The 21,078-nt window shown below is 39.8% G+C and overlaps 1 protein-coding gene across 2 annotated transcripts in view; it reads right to left on the reverse strand.

Annotated features, from left to right (window-relative positions):
* LOC122091291 (serine/threonine-protein kinase TOR) overlaps positions 1-21,078 on the reverse strand; it is a 117,718-nt gene that overhangs the window by 44,485 nt on the left and 52,155 nt on the right. For both annotated transcript variants that reach the window (XM_042661153.1, XM_042661152.1), the window contains exons 21-35: positions 20,907-21,005; positions 20,639-20,801; positions 20,393-20,517; positions 20,209-20,261; positions 19,381-19,504; positions 19,093-19,278; positions 14,708-14,860; positions 14,480-14,632; positions 13,761-13,832; positions 13,477-13,611; positions 13,015-13,076; positions 12,726-12,823; positions 411-520; positions 159-332; positions 12-77 (exon numbers count right to left, since the gene is read on the reverse strand). In XM_042661153.1, coding sequence (XP_042517087.1) covers positions 12-77; positions 159-332; positions 411-520; positions 12,726-12,823; positions 13,015-13,076; positions 13,477-13,611; positions 13,761-13,832; positions 14,480-14,632; positions 14,708-14,860; positions 19,093-19,278; positions 19,381-19,504; positions 20,209-20,261; positions 20,393-20,517; positions 20,639-20,801; positions 20,907-21,005 — 1,773 coding nt within the window. The remainder of the gene's footprint in view (positions 1-11; positions 78-158; positions 333-410; positions 521-12,725; positions 12,824-13,014; positions 13,077-13,476; positions 13,612-13,760; positions 13,833-14,479; positions 14,633-14,707; positions 14,861-19,092; positions 19,279-19,380; positions 19,505-20,208; positions 20,262-20,392; positions 20,518-20,638; positions 20,802-20,906; positions 21,006-21,078) is intronic.

Raw genomic sequence — 21,078 nt, forward strand, 5'->3', positions numbered from 1 at the left:
AAGAAACTAACCAGTGCTGCAAGCTCCGTCGCCAAACATTTCCTTGCTCTCTCTACAAACTCACGTGCTTCATCATACTGAAAAAGGAAAAAGCACGCCGTGTAAGGAAAAGAATCATACAAGCATTTGGCAGATCTACATATAGAAAACATATTTACCTTTCTACGCTGAACTAACAGAACAGCCCTGAAGAAAGTACCATTGCTACTTCCATCACCAGTGGCAGCAGTGTTCCCCAGAATTCGAAGCTTGGTCTCATCACCATCATCAAGACGAGAGACATACTCAGCCATTTGATCCCACTCCACCATGTTCCAAGCAGCGCTAGCAGCCTATATCAGGAACATGATGTATGTGAGAAGCATCAGCATGAAAAAAGAGTAGCATCAAACCAAAATTCTAAAACCAACCATTGGGGCCATTTCCAGTCGAGCTGCAGGCTCAGCAGGGGTCCAAAATTCCTTGCAAAGGTTGTTAAGCTCTTCCCAACGAGCCAATGCAGCAAGGCATCGCATTCTTCCTACAAGAGTGACCCAAAATAAATCAACCAGAAAAATAAAAAGTTAAGGATTATCAAAGCAACTACCTGCAAACTACAACATGACCCCTATCATAATCCATTGCATTCTGGGTCATTTTATTAGTGTAACTGAATGTGAATGTGAAAGTAAACTGGTGAGGACAATAAAGTATACTCTGTAAGCTACATGATTGACATGAAATTTAGAAGGTACTTCCAATTTTTAGCCAATTCCAGAGGCATTTGCTTTGAGATCAGTCTTAAATGTTAGGGGAAAGTAATCAAATTATTATTGGTACAATGAGTTGTAAATTCAAAAGTAGATCATAAGGGGCCTTGTGTCAGGGTCATTTGTAAATGTCTGCTACATCACATAATAGTGGCCGTCCATGGCAGTACAAGATGACGGATCACTAGGAGAACAATTATATTGGAATCTGAATTTCATGAAACACTAGTCTCAGGAATTGGGATCTGGTTGGCCCCATCTCATTTAGTTCAGAAGGATCATATCACATTTTCCTCCATGACCATTCTAATATATGTAAATATTGGTGTCAAACAAAGATAGAGCAAAGCATGAGTCACCCATGAGTGCCCTTCCCCTAACCATGAGCTCCAGTAGCCATGGTGGGCCTAGCTGATGTGGTGCCGCCACCACCCAGGCCCTCCCTTCCCTCCTCCCTGCCATCCCCTCCCCTTCCCAGGGTGGCATGCCCTGGTGTGCCCTCTTTAGCCAGGATCCTGTGCCTTCTAGAGAGGGTCATCCCCTCCATTTTGTTGCTCCTTCCATTGTAAGGAGCTCCGAGATTGCACACTCTCAGTCTGATTTATTGAATAATGAGGCTAGTCTATGATAAAATTCCTGGGTTGGCCATTTTATCAGCAGCCTTCCACCTTTCCACATTGTCAAACTCTCTCTCACCAAGCAATGGAGACTTCAAGCTTTCTGACAAATATGATAAAATTTGTGCTCTAGAGGGAGGACCATGGCAAGTTGTCTGGAAACCAATTTTTTCTCTGCCACTAGGACCGTCACCTCCAATTACAATGAGTCGATCTCAAAACCATTCCTTTGTGGATCTCACTGCCTTGCCTTCGCCTTCATTTTTGGTGTACTGATAGGCTCAGCATTGTTGGTTTAGAGTTGGGTAAACCTATATACTCAAATGCAAAAACCAAGAGGAAAGACAGACCTGTCTTCGTGCATATCTGCGTTAAGGTCTCTGTTGAGGAACCCTTGCCATTGTCCATCGTCATGGCTGATGATGATGGGCATTTATTCAAGCAAGAGGTAGTCTTCGAATGGCATCCTCCTCACTGGCTCGTTTGAAGAGTGTTTGGCCATGAATCACTAAGCCTTTGCAGCATCTCCACTAACCCGTAACCACAACCACCATCTACCCTCCTCCACCTCCCTCGCTCTCCAAGCCTGGACACTTGCCCTCTACTGCCCCTTGATCCCCCAGTTACGATAAGCGTAATACTCCTTGGTGTTATGGCAACTGCCATAGCAAAGCTCATACTGGCTCCCCATGTGGCCATGACACTATCACCACTTCCAAACCTCCGGTCAATAACCATGTTGTGATCGTTGGGTTCTCCTCAATACCCAATGTTAGTGCTGACAGCCTTGTTACCTCCCATGTGATTATGACAACCAGTGCTCTCTGTTCCCTCCCTTCATCTTACCTCTCAATCGATCGCCATCATCATCTTGCCTTCATAACCTGCTGATGCAGATTCGTACCCATGGACCGATCCAAACCCATCTAGGTATCCAGATAGAGTTGAAGCAAATCCAATTTGGGTCTTTGACTAGTAGGAACTTTAGGATTTTATTTCTATTTTCATGCAGTCTTTTATTTGGTAGCTTAAGTAGGAGATAGCTATTAAGATTTAGGTTCCAATTAAGTTGAGTTTCCAAATTAGAGTAGGTTTCCTTCCATATTGGATTTCTTTTACTATTTATGCCATGTAACTGATTGAATAACTAGAGAATGAAAAGATGAATTAAGATTGTGTGGTTGAAGCCTGAGGGCTATGCGTGTGAGTTCTCTCCCCCCCCCCCTTCTTTGTGCAATTTCTCCCCCTGCAACTCTGAGATATCTCAGGGATTTCTACCCCTAATCCCCTATTGGCCCTCCATCACCTGCCCAAAGTCATACTCAACCACTACCTTCCAACCTTCTACTCCTTCACAACTTCCTTCCTTGCAAGCCTATTGGTCATCGAAATCCCCTTTTTTTTAGGCCCTCTACCTCCAGCTCCCTTTTACCCCTCTCGAAGTTTACTTGTGGAGTGGGGCCCTCAACCATGCCTCACCATTCACTCCAACCCAGCGATGGCTTCCTCTAGCCCATCATTCTCCTTATCGGGCCAACCCTCAACCTCAAGCCATTAAACCATCAATCCTCTCCTGTTGGTCCCTTTCCTCTGGCCCACCTAGCCCATTCTTGTCCTTTCGCTTATGGGCCAATCCACCTTATGCCTAGTTTTCCCTCCCATCCTTTATTGGACCACAACTATTCCCATCTTGCAAATCTTCCCCCACCTTTCATCGATTGTGGGGTTGGAGCCTTTATTGACCCACATGATCCATTTACCCATCGTCTTCACCCACCCCTCCATTTACAATTTCGTCTCGTCAATCCTACCGCCATCCCATTGCCTCACCTCTGATTGACTCTTCTACCTTCACTCTGCCATCCTTTTCTTCACCCCCTCTTCATGCTTAACGTCAGCACCTGTAGAAACGCAACCCTAAAACGATGCAGAAGATAATGAAAAAACAAAACAAACAATGCACACGAATTTTACGAGGTTCGACAAGGTTGCCTACGTCCCCAATGAGATGAGATCCTGCTTCACTATCAATGGAGAATAGGGTTACAGCGCTCGTCCTCACACCTCTCAGTATTGCTTGCATTACAGAGAAAGAAACCCTCGCTACAAATATATAGCAAAAAAACCCTAATCCTCACACCTCTTAGTATTGCTTGCTTGTCTAGGTGCTGCACCAGTACTCCCTGGATTAAACTGCGACGGAATACAAGACATCATATACCAACAGCACCATCATAGCAACCTATTTGTGTCCCTCAGCCCATGGCTACCCCAAGCTCTTGTTATTAAGGCTAAAAGGCAACAGAAGCGTTTGAGGGTCTCCTGAAGCGCTTTGGAGATAAATAGGGCATAAGGCGTTACCTTATCTAATAAAGTGTTCTAGTGTTGCTTTTTTCAAGTAACTATTTTATTTGGCACAAATAGCCTATTAGAAATTATATGATGCAGATTTGAAGACCTATTCTAGGAGGAAGAAGAGGGTCGACCCTAGTGGCTGATTGGGTCGACCATGGCTAGTTTATTGGCCCACGGTTTGGGCTGTGATGGGGTTCACTAGTTTCATTATTTAGTTTCTAAATTTCAGTCTTATTTAGATTCTAAAATAACTAGTTGCTATTTTATGTAACTTCTAATTTTCCTAGTTTCTATTTTCAGTTTTACTAACTAGAAGAGTTCCTATTTTACTAAGTTTCCTATTTCAGTTTTTGGGAACTAAGTTTAGTATCTATTTTTGTAACCCCGTCACTATTATAAATAAAGAGAAGGCTCATTAGTAGCCCACAATTTGAATTATAAAAAAAGAAGCTTGCCGCTGCTGCTGGTCTCTGTTGAGGCTCCCTTGTGTATGATCAAGGTCTAGGGATTGGTGTATGATCCAGTTGACACTCTACGGTGTGAAGCCCGAGAGGATTTCTCTACTGTTCTCCTAGTATTTTTCTGGCTTTATTCTCAAGGTCTCCTGCTGCTAAACATTACAGGTATTTAACCGTTTCTCACTACAGTTCTGTCCAGGTGATAGGTATTCTGGGAAGGATTTTCGACCTTCTGTTCTGGCCCAACCACTGGTCACCTCTGGCTGAAATTTTGACTGGAGGTTACCCTCCTTCAGAGAGGAACTCGACCCAGCTTGGAGCCCCATCTGGTAGGTGGTTTGTGAGATATCAGAAATCTCTGATTTTTTGTCTTGTAGTGGTTGTTCCTGAACAGAAGCCAGAATCGATAGGTCTGGTTTGTCTTCCCTGTTCCTGTGGTGTTTTGTTATTGACTGTGAGTTGTTAATACCCTATACCTGCTGCTGGTTAGTCCTATTGTTTGGTGTAACATCTGATTTCTGACATTCAAATTTCTGGGTTTGAAATTCCGATTTACAACGACTGTTCGACACTTTAATTCTAAACTGTTGATTGCTGCCTATCTTTGGGTAATTGCTAGTTGTTCTTTGATTAAAAGTTCCTGCAGACTGAGACTTGGTTAGACCCCTATCCTAGTCTACATTATTATATAATTCTACTTGTATGCTTAATAAAGTTTAAAGACTCATGCTAATGCAAGATATTTATCAGAAAAACAAATCAATAAAGTGAACCAACTAAGTTCATCTTCATCAAAACATATCATATAACTATGAAATAAAATTATAAATATAAAGAAAAAAAAAGGCTGTAAAAATATGTAAGAATTTATTATACTTACCTCAATGATGCAAAAATGAGTGCCTAAGGTCATCCACTATATTTCTACTCATGTCAGTCTGATTAGGGATGCGATTAAGGTCAGTACCGCTGGAATGGAAAAAGAAAGCCAGGATATAAGGAAAAGAATGAAAGAAGAGAACGGAAGTCTCGCTAGAATGGGAAGAAGAAGGGATTAAGGGAAGAGGAATGGAAAAAAAAAAAAAGACGAATGGCCTGAGGAAGAATCGTTGGAGCAGAGTCGCCGAGCTAGAATCGATGGAGGAAGGAACACTGGTGCCTAGTTATCACAAATGAAGAAGAAAAAAGCTAAAAGGATTTTGTGATTTGTGATTGTTCAACCAAAGTGTGGTTTTTTACTTTATATAGACTTGATCCCATAGTTCTCGAGTGTACAGAATTCCCATAGACTTTCCAATAACAACAACAGATAAGCAATTTGTGGTAATACATTAAAAAAATTAACAAATAAAAACATAAAAGGCATCTCCCTTGGTCATAAGGTTTAATAAGGCGTCGCCTTACTTAAAACCCATAAAGCGCATGACTGCCTTAGCGTACCCATACCGCCTTAATAACTATGGCTTATGTTGTAACCTCCCTTTGTTATCTAATGAACCAGGGTTTATTTGGGATACCAAAAGCCTTACCTCAGCTTCCAAGTAAGCTGAGGTTTGTTCTCTTACTAAGCTTCACCATTCTGCATTTTACTACTTTATTGAAACAAGAGTCAAGGAGGATAAGGCTTTCCATATTGCATCCTTAGCTGCCCCAACATGGTCTGTTTATTCTAACTATTTTCACCACTCTTGTGGTCGTCTTTGGTTTCTTAAAGACCCCTCTAAAATTCATATTATGCTGATTTCCTCCTCTGAACTCCTTCACCTCAAAATTTTAGATTGCCTCGGGAACTCTAGCTTCTTTTTCACTACCACGTATTCCTCTAACTGCCCCTCTAAGGAAGCCTCTCTTTGGGGAGATCTTCGCTGTACAGCATTTCCGGTCGGGCCCCTCCCTTGGGAATTGGGTGGTGAGATCAATGTTGTTAGGTATGGCCATGAAAAGAGAAGTGGTGATCAGCTTGTTCATTGTTGGGTCATCCGTTGATCACTTCAATGAGTGCGTTGATGACATAGGTGCGAATGACTTGGGAGAGGTCTTAAATTCACATGGCAAGAAGAAGCAGCAACCCTCGGATTGCTTGCAAGCTTGATAGTGTTCTGGTTAATGAGCCTGGCTCTCCACCTTCCCCTCCCATGCTTCCTTCAACCACCCCGGCATCTCTGAACATAGCATCATCTCCTACATCTCCTTTGGCCCTAAGCCATTCAAATATTTTGACATGTGGTCCTCTAACCAAGATTTCCTCTCTATTGTTAATGAATCCTAGGATAAGCCAGTCCATGCCTATTCATCCCCACTTTATTGCCTTCTCAAGGAAGCTTCAAAAGTTAAACGTGCACTTAAAGTTCGGAACTCCTCCTTCAGTATCACCACCTTGTTGGTTTCGGAGTGTAGAAATAAGCTTTCTGATATTCAGTTGAGGTTCCAATCTAACACCAACAATGCCCCCTGGTGGAAGAAAAAGTGGCTCTTCATCCTCACTTTGGTTGCCCAAGAGGAGAGTTTCTTGAGGCAAAAGTCAAGACTTAATGGTTGAAACTTGGTGATTCTAACTATGCTTACTTTAATAGGTCAATGAAAGCCATAACAAACATCAACTTCATTCCCATGCTTCCGGAAAGAGATGGATCCTAGTTGAAGATATTAAAGTAGACATGGTTAACTACTTTAGGAGATTTTCAGGCCATCCTCCTTGGCTCCCATTGAGCCTATCCATGAGAATCTTCTTAACAAGTTCATTCCCAGTCGCCTCATGAGCACACTTCAGCTATCCCCTTTAAGGAAGAAATATTAGCAATTGTCCATTCTTACATGATGGTTTTAGTATGGTTTCTTCTCCACCTCCTAGAACACTAGAAAAGAAGACATCATCAAGGCCCTTCAGAGCTGCTTCTTCAACCCAAGGTAGATCAAGGGGGATTAACCATACCTTCTGTTGCCTCATCACCAAAAAGGAAGGCGCATCTGCTAAGTATGACTTTAGGCCCATTTCCCAATGCGATCTCATGTACAAATCCATTGCCAAAGTCCTTGCCAACATGCTTAAGTTGGTTATTGACTCTCTTATCAGTGATAATCAATTGACTTTCATTGTTGGCAAGAGTATCATGAATAGTATCCCCCATTGTAATGAGATTGTCAGAGGCTTTGACAGAAAATTTCATTCCCTTACTACCCTAATGAAGATTGACATCCACAAAACCTTCAACTCCTCGAGGAGGGACTTCATTTCTAACTTCTTGCTTAAGATGGCTTACCCCTCAGTGTTTTTCAACTAGATCCAACCAAGGATTAAAGTATCGGTATCGATCGTCGTATCGATCGGCCAAAATTAAGATACGTATCGGAGAGTATCGTATCGTATCGGAGATACACTAAGATACATTAAAGATACACACATAAATGGATAGGAAACATTTTTTTAAACACTTTTGCATAAAAGAATTTGTTAAAAAAAGCTATTGATAACATGTATTATGCATAAACGCTAAATTGAGGGTATCGTACTAAGAATTCAAGGTCTGTAGTTGTCCCATAAATGTAAAATCCTTGTTCCCAACCTTGATTTCCACTTTAGTTAGAGAGAAGTATGGCTGACAGCAACTTTGGAACAAAAACCCTTCAAAAAATCGTTTTTTTTTTTCCTGAAAAATTATCCATATTGGCCATTATATGACCGTAGAGCCGATATGTATCGATACGTATCGATACGTACCGATATATATATCGATACTTACCGATACGTGCTGATATATACCGATACGTACTGATCGATACATATCGATACTCACCGATATGTACCAATACATACCGAAACGTACATTTTACCTCAATTTTATATTTTTCATAGAGTTGTATCGAGGCATGTCGTATCGTATCGATGTGTATTAGTGGTGTATTGATGCATATCGGTATGTATTGTAGGATATATATCGATACGAAATGATTTAAAAAATTCAATGTATCGTATCGGTGTGTATCGTATCGATCGACTAAATTTAAGATACGTATCGGAGGGTATCGTATCGGTATCGGAGATACTTAAAACCATGGATCCAACACTATATCTAGTCTTCGTGCTTCTCAGTACTCATCAATGGTAGTATGGCTAGTTACTTTGCCTCCACTGTGGGTACTCGCCAGGGCTGTCGTCTATCTCCATTCATTTTTACCCTAGCACAAAAGTCCTTTCTGAAAGCATCCAATGTTGTATGGATCAGCAAGTTATCTCTCCCTTTCCAAAGTGCAAGGCTCTTAACTCTCCCACCTCTTCTTTTCCAATGATCTCATGATCTTCTCCATAGTGAATATTATCTCTCTAGAGACCCTTACGTCTTGTTTGCATCATTTTAAGGAGTTACTGATGTTCACAAGATTATAGTATGATTCAAAATATACAATTCTCACATTTTAAGGAGTTACTGATGTTCACAAGATTATAGTATGATTCAAAACATACAATTCTCCATTCGCAATTTTCATTTTTAAGTACTTGGGCTTGCCTTTGATTCTGGCCAGGATGACAGCTCATCCATGCACTCCTATGTTAAAACCTCATTCACAAGAAGCTCCAGCTTTGGAAAGGCAAGCTTCTCTCTTATGTCGTTTACTTGGAATTGATCAGATCAGTCCTTCAATCATCTTACATCTAATGGACTGGTATTTTTGGGTTGCCTCAGTCTACCTTCAAGGAGTTCGAGTCCCTTATGCCTGCCTTCCTATGGAAAGATCTAGACCCTCTAGATTCATTTGGTTGTCGCTAGTCTCCTTCGCAAGGATTCTATTTGGACTGCTCTTTCAATTTCTGATGCATCTTGGCTCCTGGGTCTAGTGCAAGATTCTGAAGCTTAGGCCTATTGCTCTCTTGCTCTCGGGGCCATTTCCTGCGGAATTGATGATGACGCCTCACCACCTCCACCTTCCTTTAGCTTGATCATTGGCACCTATGAGTTCTTCTCCACTCAATTGGTGCTAGACCCATTTACATTTGGGCCTTCCCAGCAGTCCATGGCTATAGACATCATTAATCATGATGATTCCCCCCCCCCTCGGCCTTTTTCCTATCCTTTGTTATCTGTTGCCTGGCAGGCCTTGCCATCCATTTCCAGAAGGCCTAACGGTAGGCATAGTTCTAAATCTCATTTCGGTAGGCAATTTCAGTCAAGTTAAATACCAAAATTTTGGCAAAATTTTGCTAAAAAAAGTGTAATTTTTCTTTTTGTTTTGCTCAGCCATTTTGGAGGGCAAACTACTGAAATGGCCGAAATTTCAACGAAACAATTTTACCGAAATTACGTTACTTCTGGTTTCGTCTCTTGTTTCATCTCGGGCATGTCGAAACTAGCAAAAAAATTTCAAAATCTTGACATAATTTTGAACTATGATACTAAGGGAGATAATGTTTTTCAGACTGCATTTTCTCTAGCCTTTTGAGCTCCAAAGCGGCTTGGGAATTCATCAGATCCCATGGCTCCTTGGTGCAAGCTAATTTGGTTCAAGAGCCACATCCCTAGTTATAATTTCACAATATGGTGGACCCTCTCCAACTGCCTCCCAACGCAGTATTTTCTCATCAATTGTTAGATTCATATCTCCCCTTCCTGCTGCCTTTGTTGGAATGCTTTGGAAGATGTTGATAATCTGTTTTTTGTTTTCCCCTTTTCCTCTTCTATTTGGAAACGGTTCCTGGAAAAATGCTGGCCAAGGAGATGAATGATTCTTCCAATTGCGAAGGGAATGCATACGGGTGGAAATGTACTTTGTAAGTAAGTCTCCCTGTGATGTGGTGCATAAGACGTGTAAGCTTGCCTTTGGTGTAACCACATATGGATGGAGTGTAATTTCAAAAAATGCTCCACCAACTTCAGATCCTTCCAGCAGATTTGGGACTCCCATCTCTTTTGATGTCAGATGCAAGTTGTCTTTGGTCTCCTCCCATTATGTTGACTCCTCAAGCAATAGCCATATTGTTGTGTCTTGGGGACTGCCTCTCTCCCTTCTACAGCCGTTTGCTTCCTCTCTCTGATGTCAGATGCGCATGTGCAATATTTATGGCATATTTCTTTCCATCCCAGGCTAGAGATCAAACCCAACAGAATGGATATTTTAATTTACATTTGGTTATCCTGGATTTTCCCAACCTATTTATACTACATTCATATGCACTACTGCAAAGATGGTCCCAATTTTTAGTTGTCGAAATTCTTTGTCCAGAAAACAAATTAAGAATTTAGTTTTTATAAAATTTGTTATTTTGCACTCACATTGATAAGCATATTCATTTATTACCCAATTCGACAAGAGTTTAGACAAGTAATGGACGGGAAACATCGAAAACTGAGGGGGTTTTTAAAGCTCTAACATCGAATCCTTAAACTTCGGGCTTCCAATGAGAAGGTAGAGAGGATACCTAACTAACCCGGAGCAAAACACTTAACCAAGTCATACAAATCCCACAAATAGAGTTAATTGAACAGTGGCACAGGTTTAGGTAGGACATGATGGGGACACAATATTGGGTTCTGGGGCCATGCCTGAACCCTCATTCATTAACAAGACCACGTTCAAGTAGAGTAGGCAGATCAGACCAAGAATTACAACGTTCAAACACATAAATAACTGATCTCTTCCTGATAGGTTTCTAGAAATCTAAGTGATTAGAATTTAGGATTCAGAATCTCAGGTTAAACCAGAATCACAGTGAAAGATATATGACCAGATTCAAGAAAAATTTGATAACTAATGATCAGAAGTTCAGCTGCGGCCAGTATTCTAACTAAAGCTCTGTTAGATAGTAAGGGACAATTCCTCAAAAGATGATTCTAATCCAAAGGTTAGATATAGAGATGATTCTGATCCAACGGAGGAGTCCTACTGATGATAGGGCTCTTGATTAAAACTGCAGTTCAAGGAATCAATCTCAGATTAAAGTACGAAGTCAGAACAGGTTTAAGGAATAAATAACAGCATTATGATCAAAGCAGTCACGGACTCACGGTAAGATTTTAATCTAAAACAAGAATCAGAAACTAGAGTTAAAATAGAAGCCAGAACTTTGCATTCCAGTAAATTAGGCAGTAGTCGGACTCTACCTGAATTTCAGGAAAACATTCAGTTTGAAACTGTAGACAGGTTTAGATTATGATCTGATTGCTGTTAACAAAATTCAATCTGAAATCTAAATTTGTTTGTAAGGAACAGAAATTCCAAAATCAACATGCACAAGAACAAAACAAAACTAGAAGAAACTGACCTGTTTTAATAGAATAGCAGTAAAGAAAATTAGAAGAATAGAATAGAAGGATATGACCAAACCTATCACCTGGCCTTACTGCAATCCCACCAGCAGTATTGGAGTCTCACCAATAAGGTAGTTGAATCTCACAACCAATTCTGAGTCCAAAGAAAAAACAGTAACAAGCCATCTTCATTAAATAATAAAATTGTTTGGAGATTAATGAGTCTTACAAAATATATATGACGTATGAGCATTTTTATCTCATACTCAATGTAGGAACTAGTGTCTAAGTAGGAGACAAAAAGAAACTCTCCAAACCATGGGGAAAGGAATTGGAGTGTTTTCACTACATAACACTTACCTTATCTGGGTTCCTGTTCAGCCCATGTGGGCTTTTGAATCGTAAGTGTTTTTGCCTGTGGGCCTTGTGTTGTTTCAGACATGTCATTTGTGACATGTCTTCCACTCCTCAAGCCCACTGAACCTTGGTTGCTGTCCTTTTGGACTTTGCTTACCCTTATAGGGTTTGTAATCTCCCTTAGGGGATATATTTTCCCTCCCCCTTCTTTTAATGCATTTATTAATTCACCCAAAAAAAAAAACACTTACCTTATCTAAACTATTACAAGGAAAGAAGAAAAAATAGCACTTACCTTATCTAAACAAATTAAAACTCCTGCCTCATCCAACAACTAGATAATAAAGATAACAAAGAATCAAATTTAAAAACCATGTAGCATTGTAGCCAACGATTTCTGCTTGGTTATTAGTGAATGGAAAAAAAAAAACCAAGCATGGGCTTGGTCTGAACCAAAAGAGCTCGGTACAATGAAGAACCACTTGGCTGCGTCAAGGCTGAATTAACTCAGTTGCCGCACTGAGTCACTGAGTCAAGTGTTATGAAATAAGTGCTTCAGTTTTTCTTCCTTTGGTACTTTTTACCATACCCATCCGGACACTCTTGAAGCTAACAGTCATCACTTTGATATCACGTGTAGATCTTCTATGTCATATAAAACAATGATCGATCACCCTCTAGATTTTTCTGACCACTCATTTTTTACCAGCACAGAAATATGTAAAATAATTTAACCTCCTCAATAACAGTTGTGGAATTCTTCATGTCAACATCTGACAAAACTAATACCAATTACTGTTTAAACCCAACCAGGAAAGTCAATATTGACAGTTCCTACAGTTAAACCACCAAAAATCTACGATAAAATTATAAAGAGTGCCAGCAAACTACAATAAAACTAATCAGGGAATGCACATTAGGCGATAAAGTGCATAATCTACTACAAACCTAATGTAGCATCCAAAACAAGATGTGGAGTCATCGCTTGAGATGCTTTAACAGTGTATGCCTTAAGAGCATCATCCCATCGCTGCAGTTTTTCATACCTAATCAAAATCCAAGATATGAACAATTAGTCTCACCTGAAAAGGCAGTAGAGGAAAATAAACTACAACACGACAAGAGTGATGCTGAAAATGTGCCAATATTTAGCAATCACTCTGTAAATTATATAAAGATATATAAAAGGAAAAAAAAAATTAGAGTAATCATATGGAGCATCCATGGAAAAACTTACCACGACTCCTTCAGCTGAACACCCAAATGTTGCTGGGCATATGTCAGTATCCCAACTGCTGCCTGAGAAAACAAAGTTTCATCAGTATATAAAGAGAACCACCAAAATGTTTATGACATAGATTTAAGTGAGATGTTACAGCACATCCAGCTTGTTAACTCAAAAAAAAATATATATATATATATATATATATATTCCTGATCTCGTTCAAGGAGTGGATGTGGATGGTGTTTTAGAGGGGTCTGGGTTTCACTTTCATGGCTGTTTAGGTATAGCTGCTATAAACGGTTTGGGGACAGTATTCTGGCCTTCCCCTCTTGCGACCATGCTTCGTTCTATCCTCACTTTACTCTCTTTGATATGTTCCTCCTGTTTCTTGCCTATTCCCCACCCCCCCAACACCCCCCCCCCAAAAAAAAAAGAAAAAAAAGAAGAAGAAGAAGAAAAAGATGAATATAGGACCTCATGCTGGTGCAACTGATTATTTATGTGTATAAGAGCTTCCACCACAGCAACTGGATTCGCATCCATCTTTTTGGAGCGTGCACCTTCGAACTCCATTTCTTTGTAATGCAGAGCCTTCGCAAATGCTCGACACTGAAGGAAGGGGTGATTCAGTATGTAACTTCAAAAATAAAAGGACCTTTTCAAAGGCAAAATAAACAATAGCATAAGCACTGAAATCCAAAACCCACTATAGAGGATCTTTAATGACTTTGATCAGTCCCACAATATGAAAAACTTACTTTTTCAGCGAGAGCACCAAGCAGTCGAATATCTATGGGGAGAGGTTTTTCATCATGTTCCATAAACTCTGCCTGCAAAGATACAGTAACAAAATCTCTTCATGGCATCAAAATGTAATGCAGACATCAAAAGTTTAATGGATACTGTGAACTCCCAGAAATCTAGCCCCACATATAGCCAACTCATGTCCCTTGGGATGCAGAACAAATTTTTTAATTCTCAGTCTTCCCAAAATTTTTAGCTTTAATACTCAGGTATTCAGCAATCTGTTCCATGTTTACTTCAAATGGAACAGAGTTTATCACCCTTAATTCCTTAAGTGACTGAAAAGTGCATCAATCTGCTCCATGTTTACTATTATTTACAGCTAGCATTCTCATTAACTGCACGTTGCTAATTTCAGCTGTCATGCTTCTGAAATATGATGCCAGTATAACCATTACTTTAAAAATAATGCATAAATTTGTGCCATTACACGGAGGGTCCTAGACATCATTGTGCCTAGTTAAACATAACGGGAAAGAAAACCCTTAAATATAAAGCAATTGCCAATTAGCTTAAGTGCACTTGGGCACCATTCTTACGAGACGCGTGGGTCCAAGTGACTTGGTACCCAGTTAACTCTCATGGCCTACCTGGGTAAGAGAAGAAATAAACTAACGTTTTAACACATTTTAAGAATGTCGAAAGAAATCCATTTAAGAGAAAAAAGATTTACCAAATTAAGCAGTGTTGCCAGAATTTCTGGAGGAATATTTGGAGAGGAAAATGCCATCTCTAAACTCCGAACCAGCTGTTGCTGATTACTTTCATTCAGTTGTGACCAACAACTAACAAAACCAGCCGCAAACAACTCCCGCCCAACAAAAGGCTGCAAATGTGTAAGACCAGAGTTGAAGGTTCGGTGAAAGATTTAAGTAAAAAAAGTGAAAACATCTCATCACACCTGCAATTGTGCAAGCCTTGCACAGGTTCGTAAAGCTGGGGAAGGAGATTCCTTGAGAAGCTCAATGCTAAAATGCCTCATCCATTCTGCCCAATCTTCCTTGGTACTGCGCTGAGAGGCCTCCCCAGCAGTCCTCAGTCGACCATCATTAACCTATAAGAAACTCGCAAAAGCTATAAATAATTCTGGCTCCAAAGCAAGAACGGGCAACAAGAAATCAAATTATCAAACAACTGGCTAGTTGTCTGCTATCTATAATCCAGGCTGTATATGAGATTCTCTAAGAAGGTCAGGTTAATAAACTGAAAAATACTGAATACAAGAAACCATAGTGAATAAGTTTATAACAGTCAAATTTTTCTTACACATAAGAACCCAAAAGTACCATGAGTTTTAAGGGTAGGACTTAGGAATGGGAAATTACTTTATTATTTAATTAAAGTTAAAATCTTAGCCAGAATAGGAGTTTTTTTAAGTCTTTTACTGGTCAATTAAGTAGCTAGTCTGATTACTAGTTGGTTTAGGCTATTTGTAGTCATGTTAGGAGTCCTCTTTCAGAGTGTGTATATATATACGCACACACACACACATATGCACAAGCCATTCAGGTACACGAATTCACAAAGCATAACTTTCATTTTTTGTGAAATTTCGCTGCTGTGGATTCAGTGGTGTTACTAGGTGGATCCCAAGTGAAACTAAGGTGGATTCCTTAGTGCAAGAGTGGATTCTCTTCACTATTTTTTGGTGTATTCCAAAACAATGGGTTAAGTGGATTCCTGCCTATTATCCTATTAACCCATGTGTTCTTCTATCTTTCTTTCTTTTCTTCTCTTCACTATTTTTTGGTGTATTCCAAAACAATTGGCTACGTGGATTCCTGCCCATTATCTTATTATCCCATGTGTTCTTCTATCTTTCTTTCTGTTTCTTCTCTGTCATCCAAGTAATTTCAGGTCAGGACTCTTAACCCTATTACCTGTGGCTATATTGTTCTACCATAGCTTCAGTTTAAGCCTTCAGGTTTGCTACTGATCTTGAACTCCAGTTGCTGAATATATTCTGCCCCAGATCTGATTTCAAGTTGCCTCATTATTCTCAGATATAACTTCAGTTTTAAAAACCCCAAACTTCTAGTCAAATTCTGATTTTCCCAGTTAGAATCCGTTATTGTAATAAGTAGGTTAGGGGTATTTCTATCCCCCAACTTACACCTCTTATTTGGAGTTATATATAGATGTGGAGCAGCCTGCGATAGGACACAATTCATTATCGCAGGCTGCCTCCAACACACAAATTCGGCTCTCTTGGTTTGGTTACTAAGATTCTGGTTTGTAACAGAATCAAATTCAGCTTCTTATCAACTCTGATTTAATTGGCTGAATATGGTCTCAGTTTATTGCTACATCCTATGAGTGAACCTCTCACTAAACTCTGTTTTGAACTCTTAGAATTTCATTACCATTTCTTTAGTTTTTGGCTTTCCTAGTCGCAGTAGATTTGCTTCAGATTTCACAGTCCAACCATCAGATTTTGATCAGACTTGGCAGCCTTAATCTACATGCAAAATTAATACATCAACTACAGTTTCGGGCCTTTCTGACCTAAATTGTTGAAGCTATTGACTTTTCTCTGTTTCTGTCCTATATTTCCTAACCCACCAGCAATCCTGTTTAAGCTAAATTCCAACTCAATTTCCATGGTTCGAGTTTTATCTTCAATCCATAACTTGCTCTTGTTGGATAGGTAACTTGATAACATTTCAGACAACCAAATCACACAAAATGGACCATTTTTTACAACCCAAATTTAACCTTGAGAAAAAACGGTGTGCTACTGGCGCTGCTACTCCTACTTTTATTCCTTGCTATTGATCTGATATCATTTGGCCAGTTAGCCTTAATCTTCCATTAAATATGATAGAAACTTTCGATTATTTTCTTCTAACCAGACCAATCTGGTTTCAATCCACTGTTGTTCCTTCGAACCATCGAATGGATGTGGGTACTTTGATGCAATCTGGTTTGCATCAAGCCTTCTGATAAATGGCAAGGAAAAGAAACATTCTTCTCACCTCCTCTATTTGACATTATGCAAACTATGACACTTTCAGAAGTATATATGCTTGTTGTGTGTGTGTGTCTTTGGACATTTTTGCTTGCTTATTTATGTCTGCTGTCTGCAAGATTCCAAACAAGAGGGTAAATACTGAAGTAAACTCCAAGTCCATACAGAGGGTAAAGACTGAAGGAACTTAAATCCTTAACTGGTACTCTTTTAAGACTGCACATTTGTTCCATTTTCTTTTCCTTTCTTTTAAGAAGTTAGAAGATATGGAATTGATAAAAGAATTTATAAGGTACAGCCGTACAGCCTGAAGACCAAAAACCCAATTTTCACAATTAGCATGAACCTAACAAAAACAAAGATTACTTATCAGAAAGGAACATCATTCCCAAAACAGATCCTTGGCCTCCTTTCAAGTCCTAGCTTAGCCTTGGCCCTCAAATTGAGTTTAACCCTCTATCAGAGGTATTCTTTCATAAACAAGTGGAAGGATATGACCAAGTAAATGTCTCCAATCTCTCACAATAAGAATAAAGTCACTATATTTTTAGTAATTGGAAGCAATTTCCCAATGAGTGATTACCAGCATGACATCAAGGTAAAAGAACCAGAAAATTTCTCCCAGAAGTCCTCAACTCCTTGTTTTCACTTCTTCCCACACCCACCAGTCAGCATGAGGGAGCACTCTCACTAAATCTTCTAAAATAAGCACTTTTGTTTTTTTGAGTGAATATAAAATCCACTACCAGCGGGGAAAGGAAAGTGGGGGGGGGAATATACAAGAATCCAACGGGGGAAGAGAATCAACTCAAATAACAGAGGCTACAAACCCTAAGGGTGGAGGGAAGGGTGGTTCAAAAAAGAAGAGGGTATGCCTCGGGAAGCAACAATAAGCTTGTTCCTTGGGGAATCCTTAACAGAACGGCAAGGGATCAAAGCAAGTTTTGAGGAGATATCAAAGTAGGTGGCATTCTAAATCTAATCAAAGGATCTACAGTTGGAAGTCTATCTATGGAGGTTACGTTCCATCCAAATGAGGTTGATGGCAACACCAAAGGCAAGCTTTCCAGCAAATGCCAAGTCTATCCAGATCCATTCTTTCATAAGGGGAAGGGGACTCCTGGTAGACCAGCATGAGCAAGAACACTATTCTAAATGGTGGAAGTGAAAGGGCACTCAAAAAAGAGGTGGTTGATGACTTCAGTATCATTCCAACAAAGGCAACAAGTTGGAGAGGCAAGTATGAGGCAAATATGAGGAAGGACTGGCTAGGGAGGCAGTTAGAGAGAACTCCCCAACAGTGAAGCTATGGCAAAGGATGTGGAATTTGAACCACACTATTAGGTGCCAGGGGACTAAGGGCCTCGGGACCTCACTTGGTGCCAAGTAGAGGAAGAGAAGCAACCCGTGGAAGAGGGACCAAATGACTCTACTCTCCACCATGAGGGGAGAGGGGGGAAAGAGAGGACCAGATGGCAGAGGGGGATTGGCTAGGGGGAGACCAGGGTTCGTAGGAGATGATGGAATAAACAAGAGTATCCTTGGCAATACCGGAGGAGTAGACTGTTCTTGGCCCCACTTTCAAGAAGAGGACTTGAGTAAAAAAAGGTTTGAAATAAGCAAATGTTGTCGGAATGTGGAAACAAAAGGGCTCGAGTAAAAAAGGGTTTAAATTTTGGGCAGGGCTCATCCCTAGGTATACATAAAATAAGGAAAGCCCACTGGAGTAAGAAATAAGAATCTTTAATCATTTTCCCTGTTTTATATATTTTTTACCCACCCCAAAAAAAAAAAAAAAAATCTTTAATCATGCTCTGAAGTCTCAATGTTATACCAACATAGTCTGGGAGTGGTGCGAAAGCAAACTACCTTATACAATATCATGATGTTTTAAGATATAAAGCTGCAAAACATTGCCTGATAAGCAATCCCAACAGCAAAAGAATGTGAAAAGCATGGAGGCATACAGAAACTATCAAAGAGAAGACATTTCTTAACCCTAATGTTAATAGAGATAGCAGAGATAACCAAAATTACATAACTTACCACTTGAAACAATAAATATACAAGAAACTGGGCGAATAAGACCTTAACTTCAACAAAAATCAGAGTAAGCCTGGACACTGAAGAAAACCCAACGGTATGCTCAATGACACAGTCCAAACCACAACATTTACAACTTGAAGGCATTGCTCCTATTTAGGTCATCCATCCAGTGATGAAAGCATATCTCAAAGACAATTTTTGACATGGCTGCAATTGTTCAACATGGTAACTATAGAAAGTTGGAAAGAAATCAAATAAAGAAAATAGACTACCTGATGGCTTCTGAGTTGCCTGTGAATATCAGACCCTTCCTCGTAAGGATCATGCTCTACATCATTTAAGGGATCACTAATAACCTCGACAGGATGCCGACGAGTCAATTTTTGTGCAGAGATACTCCCTGAAATGAGTGACTGACGTCTCTGTAACCGACTTTCAATTTCCTCAAACTCTTTGTGCTGGAAAGAGAATTATTTTTCATTCATCGCCTCCACAATAAGCAGGAAGTAAACCAAATATTAATGACAATAAAAATGATAATATAAGGTACAGTTTGAGACCCGCAAACGATATTTCAACAATAATTTGTGGATTGATGGGATGAAAATGGTAAAATCCTCCCCAAGAGCATGAGCCAAACAGCAAAGGGAGTCAACAGCATCCTTGCGAAGCTCATCATTCTTTCTGCAAATTGAAATATTTCAACAATTGAACCAACATGTAAAATTCAGAAAGAAAGGGGTAAACATAGAGAAAAAGAAGACAACCCAACAAGTAGAAGATTAAAGGACACAAATAAACAGAGAATATTAAAGGATCAGTAGACACAATGCATACACATTTACATGTGCACACACATGCAAAACAAACAAAAATCCAATTTACACATCATGTCATAGGAAGAGGTGGGATCCAGTCTAGTACAAAAAGAGCATCCCACTGCACGAGGCTCCCGCTGCTACAGGGTCAGGGAAGGGAAAATGTAAATAGCCTTACCCCTGCTACGCAGGAGAGGCTGTTTCCAAGTTTTGAACCCACAACCAATAGGTTGCAACAGCGCAACTTAACTGCTGAGCCAAGTATCCAGTCTAGTATAAACTGGATGAAAAAGAACATCTGCAAGCAATGAACCTGTAACGCATCAAATTTGAGTAGCTGTGTACCTGTTAACTGTATGTTGGCAGATAAACATATAACAATCAGGTGCACAGTCCATGAACATTTTTTTCCATTTCAATCACCCATTGGTGATGGGATTTTTCCCTACTAGTCCATACCCAACTAGATCTAGACTAATAAAAAAAAGCACAATAAACATAAACAAAAACTGTATTGATGGTAGTTCCAGAATCAAGAACAGAGTTTGTCAAGGAATTAAAATAACTGACCCGTCCAAGACAAGTTTCAAGTGATGCACAAGAGATGATACATGACCAGTAACCTGAAATAGTTGAAAAGAATAATATTCATAATAGAGAGAGAAAAAAAAAATCGGGTAAAAGATAGATAATATTATTATATCATAACCCTTGTTTAGTACAAATTAATCGCACATAGAAGCTAGATATCAACCTGCACACGAGGGATCAGCCTCGTAAGAGTCTTGATTCCCGCACGCCGTATATCCACTGAAGCATCCACCTTAAACAAACGTATAAGTGCAGGAAGAAGCAGATGCATGTGTTCATCCAAGGTTCCTACATTGCGAATGTTTTTATGAGAACTGCCACACTGTTTGCCATACTTCATGTATAGTAGAAATAATTAACATAGACGTGAATGGACACAGAAACAAAACCAACGTTGAAGAGTACGAACCACCAAACACTTCAATGGTATGCAAAATATCAGGAACATAAGTGTAATCATTGCACCGTTCTGCATCAATCAACACTTGAATACAACAGGGAAGAATAACAGGAAGATATGTTCGGAATTCATCATTGAGAGCCAGGCAAAGTTGTTCCACCAGGTGCAGAATCTACGAATAAGATATGTCCCAGTAAGAACATACAAGATGACCTCTATAAACTTTAAGCCAGAAACAGCTGGTAGTGTGAGAACGAAATAACCATGCCATACTTACAGGAGAGCCATGCACAAGGCGGTTAGTAGCCGGCAAACTGAATGAAGACCACAGTTCAGATATAAGAGAGAGCAATTCACGCAAATATTTACGGACATGCTGCAGATAACACAAAATAAACATTCTTGGAATGACTCCAACAATCAATGAATCTATGACTAGCTGAAACAAG

The sequence above is a fragment of the Macadamia integrifolia genome, chromosome 10 (assembly GCF_013358625.1).
Source record: "Macadamia integrifolia cultivar HAES 741 chromosome 10, SCU_Mint_v3, whole genome shotgun sequence".
Lineage (NCBI taxonomy): Eukaryota > Viridiplantae > Streptophyta > Magnoliopsida > Proteales > Proteaceae > Macadamia > Macadamia integrifolia.